Source organism: Hemicordylus capensis, chromosome 2, assembly GCF_027244095.1.
Source record: "Hemicordylus capensis ecotype Gifberg chromosome 2, rHemCap1.1.pri, whole genome shotgun sequence".
NCBI lineage: Eukaryota > Metazoa > Chordata > Lepidosauria > Squamata > Cordylidae > Hemicordylus > Hemicordylus capensis.
This window is the reverse complement of record NC_069658.1, coordinates 259,486,291-259,498,898: the sequence shown is the minus strand read 5'-3', so window position 1 is coordinate 259,498,898 and position 12,608 is coordinate 259,486,291. Positions and strand designations below refer to the sequence as shown.

Sequence of the window (12,608 nt, the reverse complement as noted above, 5' to 3'; positions counted from 1 at the left end):
TAACAAATGTATCGAGATGACAAACCAAGTTCTGTATTATAGGCATCAACAAAAATGTGTGGCGAAGCCAAGGCCAGCTCAAGGCTCAGGGGTGCCCCAGGCAAAGCCTGCATGGCTGGCCTCACAACCCCTGTTGCCTGCTGGCCTGGCCACAGTGGGCAGGAGAGTGACAGGCAACAGGGAGCGTGAGTTTGCTCTCCTTGCTGACACCATGTAGCAGTGGCAGGGAGGGTGGGTGATGTGGAACACCCTCCCGCTTGCCTGCCCTCGCCACTGCTGCTGCTACCTCTACTCACCACTTTCGCAGTGGTGGCTGTGGTGGGTGTTCCACATAACCCACCCACCTGCCCACTCTCCTTGCCACCACAAAGCGGTGTGTAGCAGCGGTGGCAAGGAGGACAGGTGAGCACGCCCCATCGCCCTCCCACCCTCCTGCCCACTGTGGCCAGAAGGGCACCCAAATGGGCCATGAGGGGTGCTGGTCACCAACTTTGTGCCCTAAGCAGGTGTTTGGCCAAATTTCATGGGTGAGCTGTCCCTGGGTGAGGTATTGTACATTTTCTTTGTTTTTTGAATGACTGATGGAATCAAGGATGTGAAAGATGGAGAGATCTTGAGGTATAATAGGGTATCAGCTGATTATAGAAATCGTAGCCAGTTAATTGTATAGTGCTTAGATGATTAGCTGTCTTATTAAATTTATATAAATGTATGTAAGAATAAAAGCAATAGTAACTGGGCATGGAATTTTGAGTACTGTCTCTTTGGAAGGATACCAGCTGCCACTGCTGGGAAAAAATAGTGGGTTTTTACTTCCTGTAATTTGTGGCAACTTCCTCATGCACCATGAATGCTTGTCTGTGATCAAGAGACTAGGGGTGTGCTCAAACTGATCTCAGTGCTTCAGATTGAATACATCCGAATTTGAATTGGCTCGCCAGTCTGCAAGCCAAGTCGAAATGGTTCGGCCGAGTGTCAAACTGGGCTGAACCGGTTCGGAACTGCTTGGTGGTTGGAGGGGGCATGCTTGTAACGAGGAATCCAGTGAGGATTCAATCTGGATTCATCACTACAATCTGTAGTGATGGGAAGGATTTGGGGGAGAACTAGGCCTCACTGCCTTAGAGCAACTGCTGGGATAATGGGCTTTTCCTAATAAGGAGCATGTTGTTCTAGTAAGAACTAATCTGCCTTCCACTATCTCTACGACTAAATTTGATACAGATTAGTTATGCAGTTCACAAGTTAGCCCACTTGTACTTCAAATATTCATGCATCCGCCATCTTAAATTGAGGTGGATGACATCATCACAAACTATGTGTTTGAGGTGTCCCTATAACTGTACCAAATTTGGTCCAAATCAGTTCCCACCTACACCTCAATGTTTATGTGTCTACCATCTTGAATCTGGGTGGATGACATCATCACAAACTATGCCATTGAGCCATACATATGTGTCCCTACATCTGTAGAAAATGTGGATCAAATTGGTTAGGCGGTTCACAAGTTAGATCACTTGCACCTCAGATGTTTACATGTCTGCCATCTTGAGTTTGGGTGACATCATCACAAACTACACCATCGAGGTGTCCCTATGTGTCCCTATAACTGTACCTAATTTGGTTCCTATTGGTCTAGCCATTGTGAATTTGATAGGGGAGGTGGACAGACAGACACAAGGAATACTGGATGATCTCATAAGCCTTCTGGAAAGTAGGCTTTAAAAGCCCAGGAAATTCAAAATGGAAGGACCAGTCCAGAAGACTGGGTGGGAACTTCACACACAGCCACCTACTGGAGAGGAGAAAGCTTTGTTCTGTTGGTTCGTTCTGTCCTTGGAGTACCCTGAGGAAGCAGCTTGCTGAGAGCTGCTGGGGAAATGGGAAGGCTGCAGCCTGTGTGTAACAAGTTAGGACTAGTTCAGTTAGACATGTGAGGGAACTTGTTTTTCTTTAATGTTTTGCTTGAAATCTGAGTTGCCTGGTTAATGGAACCCCCCCCTCTCTCTTACAATCTGCTTTTGAAGAGACAATTGTTCTTATTGCATATTCTTGTTTTTCCTTTACTGTAATTATAAACCCTTGTTGGTGAAATGTGCTACTCTTTATTTTGGGTCTGTCTTAGTCACACACCTTTGAAGGCCTAGGACTGCTCAGCCCTTCTAGGGAGTTTTTGCCACTTTAATCTCCCACAGGAATTATATATGGAAAGAGTGACTTGTCCTACTTGAATCTCTTGCAGTCAAGGATTCACCCCAGTGAACTCCCCCCTCCTCCAGCTCTGGTAAGAGTCATAACACTATAAAGGGGGCGGGGATTGCCTACCTTTAAAAAGACCATAATGGGGCAGCAAGAGGGCACTTGTATGAGTTGTGGTACAATGGCGGCAACACGGCTACTCTGAATTGTCCGGAATGTGCTCAGTACTCCAGCGCAGCCTGGTTCTAGCCTCTGCACATGAACAAAGGTAAAAGTGCGCCACACTGAAGTGCCAGGCCTGGTCCGAGCAATTCTGAGGAGCCGCATCACCGCTACTGCCACTGTTAGGGATGTGTACAGAACTGGTTTGGAGGCCTTGTATGTACCACCAAACCAGTTTGAATGACTGGCAGTTCCCCGGTACGAAGACAGGGAGATGGCTTTAAGGGTGGGGGAGGGTGCACTTACCTCTCCCACCGCTTTCCTGCTGCAGGCGCTCCATTGTAAACCGGTCCAGTGGGGTGGCAGCAGACCTTCCTGCCATCCTGTCCCCTCGTTGGACTGGAAGTGCAACTACCCAGCACATGTGCGCACGTTGGGAAAGTGCACATGCCTGTCGTGCACACACTCAACATGTGAGCTAGCTCAATGTGCGCACTCACATGCCCGACGTGGGCACGCACGCTGGGTACTTCCGCTTACTTCCGTTCCAACAAGGGAATGGGGTGGCAGGGAGATACGCCTGAATGCTTGAATTGAATCAGCCTGAATTGAGCTTGAATCTGCTGCCCTCAAATCTGGGTCGATTCTATTCAAATTTGATTGGATTATATTTGAATTCTTATTGATTTGGCCTAATTTGTAAGGGCTAGGGGTGACTGAAGTGGGTTGGGTGGCAGGGCCCCATTTGTGCCAACTGCTATCCAACCTCCAAAGGAATTGGGCAAAGGGGTGAATTTTTAGGAATTTTTATGTGTTGTGGATTCTCAGTTGTGAAATGACTTCTTCATAGGGAATACTTATGAGGAAGTTATTTCACAACCAAGAGTCCACAAACAGTGGACAGCTGGTCAAAAATCCATACAGTGTGGATTCTTGGTTGTGAAATAACTTCTTCTTAGGGAAGAATAAGTCTTCCCTTCTTCGTAGGGAAGAAGAAGTCATTCTTTTCTATGAAGAAGTCATTTCAGAACTGAGCATCCACACATAAAAATTCCTAAAATGTTCACCCCTGGCAGTGATGGCAGAAGCTCTGAGGGGAGAAAATGGAGATAGCTGGCAACAAAATGGTGGTTGGAATCACAAAATCAATTTGAGCTTGAATAGAGGGTGATTCAATTCAACCTTGAATCTGGTGAGCATCATAAAGAGTGATTTGATTCTAGGTCAAATCATTCAAATCACCTAGATTCCAATTGAATCAATTTGGCCACAAATCCATTCACACATCCAAGCAACCAATACAGCCTTTGTGTATGGAGCGGTTAGCATTTATATATAACTGAGAAGAGGACTGACAAGAGGACATTCTCAGTTTTATAACCTAGCCTATGCATGAGTCTATGCATAACCTCTGCCCAAGTCAATGTGCATATAGATAGATATGCAGCCATAGAACTCATATCAAAATGCAGGGGAAGAAGACAATCTCCCAAGTATATAGAGCCCAAACCATTTTTGTACTCACTGGATCTGCTGTCTTCTATCACTATAAGATTGACTGTTGCATAGTCTTTTTTACCATAGGTTCGTACTATTGCCTGGTACTTCCCTGAATCCTGAGTCCCCACATGTTGAATCATCAAGGTGCCATTCTTCAAAATATCTGCCCGCTGTTGATATCGTTCAGCCACTTCTTTGTCACTGTTGCATTCCCTCTCCCACCATATCTGGGAGTATCCAACACAACTGTCTAACAGGTAAACCAAGATAGGGACACTCTCATTGATACTGATAAATTCCCATTTGATGCTGATAAATTCCCAGTTAGGGATCCTAGGTTGAAAGAAGAAGGACAGTAGAGCTGTCTGGTTGGTAGTAGCATAGACTGCATTGTGGGGTGTGGAAATGGATGCTGCTGCTGATGGACCTGTAATAATAAGGGAAGGTCAATGTATGCACTGGCAGAATATAACTGTCCACAGGAAAGCAGAAAATGTACAGTTTAATCAAGACACATTTTATGTTTTAATATTATCTCACCATGGAAACCTGTCTCCATTTTGTTAATTTTTAAACTATTTAAAGAGCTGACCTTTTAAAAACAAATGGGTATATTATTGAACAGGAGTCCATGCTGTATATGTAATTTATTTCTCATGGATATATAATTGGCTGCTTATATACATGTGCAAAACATTATTTCTTTATAATTTCTAATGTTGACTGAAATCTTGGAATTTTCACAAGAAGTACATGCTAGGCTTCTGGCAAAGTTTTACTTTGGTAGCTTGAGGAAATTATTTTGATAGGTTACTTTGATGCAGAAATGTTAAAATAGTTCATATTCTGATGATCTTCTTTCCTCAATTAATTAAGCTTTCATTATTGAGGGGCATTATGGGATACAGGTTTAATACATTTATCAAACAATTTATATATTATTTGCTGCCATTCCATTATTTCTGCTTTGTTGACATCCCTAAAAGAACAAAGTGGGCATATAAGCAATGAACATATGTAGATGTTTCCTTCCCTTAAGTTTATGAATGAAGCAGTAATTCTGTAAAGAGTATGTTATTAGATCTGGTATACAAATTCTATCTCATTCATAGACTCACTGCATGACCTTAGCAAAATCACACAGCCCAATCCAGCTACGATTAGTACAAATTACCAGCCAAAATGCCCTATGGAAGAAAGCCACTCTGCCCCATTGAACAATAGTACATGAAAACCTTTACTTATGGGCATTTCCCACGAGTGTCTGAAGTTTGACACATGGACACATATGGGACATTTTTGTGTAGGAAAGATCAATGCCTGTTGGGAAAATATGCTTTCTTCCACTTTAAGCTCTATTCTCCAATAAAATGAATGCCTGTGGTATTAGGCAAGTCTAATCCAAGAATAGTAAAAAAGAAATGGGATTCATTTCTCGTCTAATGTCTCTTTATTTGTCAATTAACAAAAATCAAAAATCAAGCATTGGCATAATGTCAAGGTGCATAGCTTAATGAAGAGGTTTATAGTTCCAAAAGGCCATATCTGCAGCAATAGCATCTTTTCCCTTCTGCTCTGACACACTGTTCCAGGACTTATTTAAAGGGTTTCACTCTCTTTCCCTCCTCCTGTTTCAAAACAAAAGGCAGGTATAGCTGACTTAATTGTTTTGTCTAGGAGGGCCTAAGTGGAGGCCATGCCCAGAGTGCAAATCAAGTGCTGCTCTCAGCAAAAACAAGGACTCTTACCTAAAAGATACACCAAATGGCTTTTATCAGGTTTACTTTTAACTTCTGTTCGTCATTTGAGAGCAAACACCCCCCACCATATACTTAGGAAAAGGATGTGGTACCTCTGTTCCCTCTAACAGAGGTTTCTAGATGTTGTTGACTACAACTCCCAGAATCCCCAGCTGCAATGGCTTTTGCTTGGGGATTATGGGAGTTGTAGTCAAAAACATCTGGGATTTCCTGTTAGAGGGAACACTTTGTGGTATGTGACATTATCTTGCATTGGACCAGTTAGCCCTGCTCTTCATGGAAGAGTGGCAACAACTGACCACAAGGGGGCAGTTCTGATGATACTTTAAAAAACATTATTTGTATACCTGTATCTGTGGGGTTTTTTATACCCACTTGGAAAACAAATTCAGAAAAATAGACCAATGTGGGTAGAATGAACAATGCTATCCAGGACTAGGGTTGTGCGCTTTGTTTGTTTTTTGTTTTTTCTTTTTGGCCTGAATCCAAAAGCTCCCCATTTTGTTCTTTGTTCAAAATCAGCCAATCTGAAACACCCCAATTTTGTTCTTTATTCGAAATTGCAAAATCTGAATCCAAAATGTTTTGGATTTCAAAAAATGGCCCCAGGGAAAAACTAGTGGGTGGGGGTGGTAGTGCCCAATGGGTGGAAGCTACCACCCAAATTTCAGAGGAATTGGACAAAGGGCTGATTTTTGGTGAATTTCTGAAGTTTAAGATTTTTCCCATAGGGAATAATGGAGGTTTCAGCAAAAGTATAGCTTCATGTTGGGGAAAAGGGGGTGGCCCAGAGCATAGAAGGGTGTGTGGTAGTGCCCAGTAGGGGCAAGGAAGCTGCCAGAATTATTTCAAAGGAATTGGGCAGAGGGGTGATTTTTAAAGATTTAATGGAGTTTACGTGTCTTTAAAGTTCTTCCTCCATAGGGAATGATGGAGGTTTCAGCAGCCCCATAACTGCACTTGGGGGGGCATTGGGGTGGCCAAGAGCAAGTGGTGGTGCAGAGCACATAGGGTGCTAACAACCCCCATGGGTTGCTAACCCATGGAGTACTGGGGTCTGTTGTTTCTGAAGTGTTTTGAGTGTAGATTCTCTGGTAAGCATATGAGAGTGGATTCATGGTTTGTCATTGAAAATCTCATATGCTACCAGAGAATCTACACTCAGGACACCTCAGAAACAACAGAACCCAGCACCACATGGGTTAGCAACCCATTGGGGTGGTTGGCACCATATGTGCACTACACTACCACTCACTCCCGGCCCCCCAGTGCCCCCCAGGTGGAGTTATGGTCTCCCGTAACCTCCATTCTTCCGGGGGGGACACCTTAAAGACTTGTAAACTTCAACAATTCCTAAGAAATCAGCCCTTTGCCCTATTCCTTTGGAATCTGGGTTGTGGCAGGCACCCCTTGGGGCACTGCCAACCAACCCACTATTTTGCCCCTCAGGCCACCTTTCTGCCCCAAATCTGCCCCAAAGACATGTAAACTTCAGAAATTCTTTTAAAGATCAGCCCTTTCCCCAATTCCTTTGGAGTCTGGGTGGCAGCATGCACCCACCCTTTGTAGCTTTGCAAAGAACCAGGCAGATTTCTAAAGGTCATGCACATCCACATCCCCCTCCCCAGAAATGCAATTGATCTACACACAACAGTGTGAAACAACAACAATGAAATTCACAACTGCCCCACGCAGTGTGCACACTGCCCCACTGGCCAATGAGGGTAAAATTTACCCTTAAATTTGCTTAAAAGGAATAAGGAGGCAATTGCCAGCAGATCAGCCCATGCTTTCGCTGGCCAATCTGCGGGCTGGAAGGGCTGGAAATTCAAACAGATGTCAAAACTCAAAATGGAGACTGAAGGAGAAAGACTTTTCGCGACTGCAAAATGGAGTTCCGAAACAGCCGACACAACAAAACGTTTTGTATCCAAAACAGGGACATTTTGTTTCAGCTACACAATTTTCTGTTTTGAGCACTATTTGGGTGATCATTTGTAGAGAAATCTTATCATGTGTTGAAAGTATCATCTGAATTGGCCCAAGGGAAGCTATGGGAGGCGGGAAAAGTAGTCCTTGAGGGTCATTCCCTCAAGTATACCTATACATACTTGGCCCCTGTAGAGTTAGGAGGTGGGGCCAAACCCCTCCTGCCCTTAAGATGGACCAGGCAGCAACCTCTGGAGAGGTGGAAGGAGGTGTTATCCTGCAAAGGAAGATAGATTGGAGACTGTCTGGGGGGGGGGAGAGGTTGCTGGCTCTCTGTTTCCCTGGGAGGCACACTCCCCCCACCAGATGAAACCCCCCCTCCCCAGGGGACAGCTGTGAGCATAATGAGCCAGGTTAGAAGGAAGAAAGATAGGTGCAAACCCAGAGAGCTCAGGTGGCAAGAGACAATACAAAAGAAACAGTGTGGCTACAAATCCTTGGCATGTCCAGCCTCCTTTGTGCAGGTACTGGGTGCATACAATGTGGAGCTGCCTCCTCTCCCCAGCCAACAAATGTGTTATAGGACCCCTTTATACATTCTAGCTCTACTCAAGGCCACTTGAGACATGTGTATGCCTTCCATGTGATCACTCCCAACTAACTTCAGATACACGGAACTTGTGGGGAAATGTATTATGCCAGTCTGCACAGAGACAGTCCTGCTGCCATTTCCATAAGAACAGCCGTGTTGGATGAGGCCCAAGGCCCATCCAGTGCAACATCCACTTTCACACAGTAGCCCACCAGATGCCTCTGAGAAGCCCACAGGCAAGAGGGGAGGGTATGCCTTCTCTCCTGCTGTTGATCCCCTGCAGCTGATATTTAGAAGCATCTTGCCTACGAGGCTGGAGGTGGCCAATAGCCGCCAGGCTAGCAGCCATAATCACTGTAGCTCCAAAATATATTAACTTACTAGCCCGTAGGATGGTACTGTGCACATGATCAAAAACAGACATCTATGGAAAACAGGGGCAGCCCTGTCATTCTCCTCTCAACTCCATAATGTGTTCTACAATTTACCTTATGTCCTGCCATCATTAGGCAGAACTTAACTTCCGGTTTGGCACGCTGAGCAGAAGACGCTGTGTGGGTTGCTCCTGCCTTTTAAATCTATTTAAATCTATTTTTAACTACCAACGCTGAATGGAGTGATCTCCCCCCCCCATTGTTTATAACAACTTTTCCCCCCTCTCTGCTGCCTTTGGTTTTTTGATGTGTTGCTGTCTGAGGAGCTTTATAGCTATTTTCCTCAATGAGAGAGCACTCAAGTGGTGTTGTGGAAGGCTGGAGATAGTAGTTAGTGGTTTATTGTTTTATTGTTGTTGGTTTATTTGTATTGTGGGGAGCGATAGGAATTTACTCTGTTGCTTTGTTTTGTTTTGATTTGATTGCCCAGTCCTGTTATTTTTAATTTCAGTGCTACTAATGGGATTGCAACCATGGATGAGCTTTATTGGCACTGAGCCTACTAAAAGATAAGATAAGACCAGCTTTCTCGACACAACGGAGGAGACTCGGCAGCTGTTGTACGTGTGGTGTAGCTGCTGACTATGAGGAGATAGTGACTTAGAGACCTTGAGAAGTTTGGTTATATCTCATTTCTGCGACAAACTGCCAACAAAGCAACTGTTAACTGTAGACTGGCTACCGTCCTGCGGTGATTATCATGAGTGTTGGCAGAATTTAGACTCAGAGGATATAACCGAACAGTTCCCCGGCTATTGTTTCTCCCAGGCTATTGTGACGACTAATGGCTCGGCTGTGACTATCTTTTGATGGAGCATGGGGCTATTTAGCCAGCAGTCTAGCGTTTAAGGTGAGAGCTGACGCTTCGACGGCTGGCGTTCTTCCCTCCCTGCTGCTGTTACGGTGATTGCCCACCAATTCAGTTTACCTGCTACCCAGGATCATCGTTTTTAATACCACTTGTTACCTCTAAGATTACCATCGTGGTTTGGTGGCAGCTGTTGATCGTCATCCGGGAACATCGGACAGAACTGGAGCCTTTGCTGAAGTGCTTGGATAGTTCCTTACAAGCCATCAATCTATTCCTTTTTTAGTCATATTGGAGAGCACTGCTGCTTGGATCGTGGCAGTGATTTCTACTAGAGGAGAAGATCGTTAATCTTTGCCTGGCACATGGTGGAGCAATGCTTGTCTGCTGTGTTCTTTTGTTGCTGCTGTCATCTGTTGCTGTCTGCTTACTTCCTTATTAACTATTCTTGTGTATTACCCAGAGGTTGTTGCCTGTTGCCTAATTGTGGCTGTAGTACTGTTGGGAGTGTTGGTTAGTGCTAGGTCCTGGGGATGGAATTGGGTTTTATATTGGTGAAGAGAAAGGGGGTGAGAGATGGAGGATTAGCGGTTAATGAAGGGAGGTGGAGGATTCGGACAATGGTAGGGAAAAGGGGATATGGTAATAGGTGAAGAATATCAAGGAGTAGGGCCCTCAGATATTCACAGGCTCGGAACTTCTCTAACCTTCGCTCTGTTTTGAAGGAGAATGGGAGAGAGGAGTGGATACACCCAACATTGATGTTATGTAATGCCAGATCCATCATTAATAAGACCAATACCTTGCAAACATATTTTGTGGAGGCAGGTGTTGATCTGGCGTTTTTAACTGAGACCTGGGTGAGGGAAGGCGAGACAGTTGCCCTTATTGAATTAACCCCACCTGGGTTTAAAGTTCTACATCAGTCGTGGGCCAGGGGTCAGGGGTGTGTGTCGCTGCACTTATTTGAGAAGATTATTCTTATAGCGAACTCCCTGCCCCCCGAGATCCCAGGAGTTGATTGTGTGGGTTTAAAGTGGGACATTGCTGAGAGCCTAGTTATTTGGGTGGTGTACCGACCACCTAATGCACCGCCAGAAGCTTTGCACAGTCTGATGGAGGCAGCAGTGGGGTGGGCTCTGAAGAACCTGAGGCTTTTAGTTCTCGGTGATTTCAATGTGCACGTCGATGATCCACTCTCTACTCAGGCACAGGAGTTAGTGCCAGCTATGACGTCCTCTCGCAATTTGTTACGGGTCCTACCCATCAATTGGGTCATACCTTAGATCTGGTTTTTGGGATGGGGTTAGAGGTGTATCCTTTTTCAATTGAGAGGGTGCCATGGTCAGACCATTATACCTTGAAGGCACAGCAGGGTTAAACCCCTGCCTCGTTCAGAGGGAAGGCAGGTCTATGTTTGCCCAAGGAGATTGATGGACCCGCTGAAATTGCAGCACACTTTAAGGGATCCAATGCCCCTTGATGATTCGTTAGATGCCCTAGTCGCCGAATGGAATAGCCGGCTCTCTGAGGCTATTGATACGATTGCACCGCGGCATCTTCTGAGATGTCCCTGGAACCCAGCTCCGTGGTATACCCCGGAGTTGAGGGAGATGAAAAGGCATCTCAGACAATTAGAGCGGGGCTGGAAGGGAACCCAGGATGAAGTGATGAGAACATCTTATAGATTATTTATGAGGTGCTATGAGGTAGCGTTGAGGGACGTGAAAAAAGAGTATTTTGGGGCTGCCATCACATCCGCAAGCTCACAGCCGGCTAAAGTATTTGGGATAGTTTGATCTCTGACTAATTTTTCTGGTACAGATCATGAAGTTAGAGAATTGAGCATTGGCTGTGAGGCCTTTAAGGGCTTCTTCACAAATAAAATCTTGTTACTCCGCCGAGACCTTCCCCTTACCTCTGATGCAATCAAGGAATTGGAGGCTCCGTGGTCATCTATTGGGCCAATTTTGGAAAAGTTTAACCAACTCTCGGAGGCCGATATTGAAAATATTTTGATGGCTATGAAGCCTACCACATGTCCCCTAGATCCTTGGCCCTCCTGGCTGGTGAAGGTCGCCCGGGAGGGGTTGCAGACCTCCCTTGGAAATATTATCAACATTTCCCTAGAGACGGGGATTTTCCCAGTAGAGCTGAAGGAAGCATTGGTTAGGCCACTTTTGAAGAAGCCATTGTTGGATCTCTCAGAGCCAGTTAACTACCTCCCGGTATCGAATTTACCTTTTTTAGATAAGGTGATAGAGTGAGCGGTAGCAATACAACTTCAGGCATTTTTGGAGGATGCAGTGATTCTCGATCCCTTCCAGTCTGGGTTTCGGCCTGGGCGTGGGGTCGAAATGGTCCTTGTCGCCCTGGCTGATGATCTCCATCACCAGCTTGACAGGGGAGGGCTGGCACTGCTGCTGCTGTTAGATGTTACAGCAGCATTCGACACTGTGGACCATGATATTCTGATCCACCACGTAGCTGATGCTGGGATTCGAAGCATGGCCCTGTTGTGTCTGCGTTCTTTCCTACAAGACTGGGAATCTATGGTGGCAATGGGCGATTAGAAGTCTTCACGTCATGTATTAACATGTGGCATTCCTCAGGGGGCTATTCTCTCACCCTTGCTGTTCAATATTTATATGTGGCCTTTAGCAAAGCTGTTGAGGAGTTTTGGGCTAGGGTGCCATCAATATGCGGATGACACCCAGCTTTTTCTGCTGATGGACGGCAGGGCCGAAGACACCATGGCCCAGCTGACCAGTGCTGGGAGGCAGTCGCAGACTGGCTGAAGCAAAGTTGTCTATGGCTTAATCCGGATAATACTGAGGTTCTGTGGTTGGGCCCGAAGAGGTCAGAGGGGAGTTTCCCATTACCGACCCTTGATAGTGCCTGCTTAACACCTCAGCCCACAGTGAAGAGTCTAGGTGTGATTATTGATGCCTCTTTGAATATGTAGGCTCAGATCATGCAAGTCGCCCAAAAGGCTTTTTTTCAGTTGCACCAAATTCGGTGGCTAGTCCCTTATCTGTCCCCCCCGGATTTGGCCACTGTGATCTATGCAACAGTCACCTCTAGGTTAGACTACTGCAGCTCACTTTATGTGGGGTTGCCACTGTGCCTAACTCGAAGATTGCAAGTGGTCCAGAAGGCAGCAGCCAGGGTCCTTACTAAGGCGCCTTGGCGAGCACATGTGACACCTTTGCTCTTTCAGCTGC

General features: G+C 45.6%; 1 protein-coding gene across 1 annotated transcript in view; it reads right to left on the bottom strand.

Moving 5' to 3' along the window:
• LOC128343956 (uncharacterized) overlaps positions 1-12,608 on the bottom strand; it is a 30,514-nt gene that overhangs the window by 8,253 nt on the left and 9,653 nt on the right. The window contains exon 2 of the mRNA XM_053293395.1: positions 3,887-4,288. Within this exon, the coding sequence (XP_053149370.1) occupies positions 3,887-4,288 (402 nt within the window). The remainder of the gene's footprint in view (positions 1-3,886; positions 4,289-12,608) is intronic.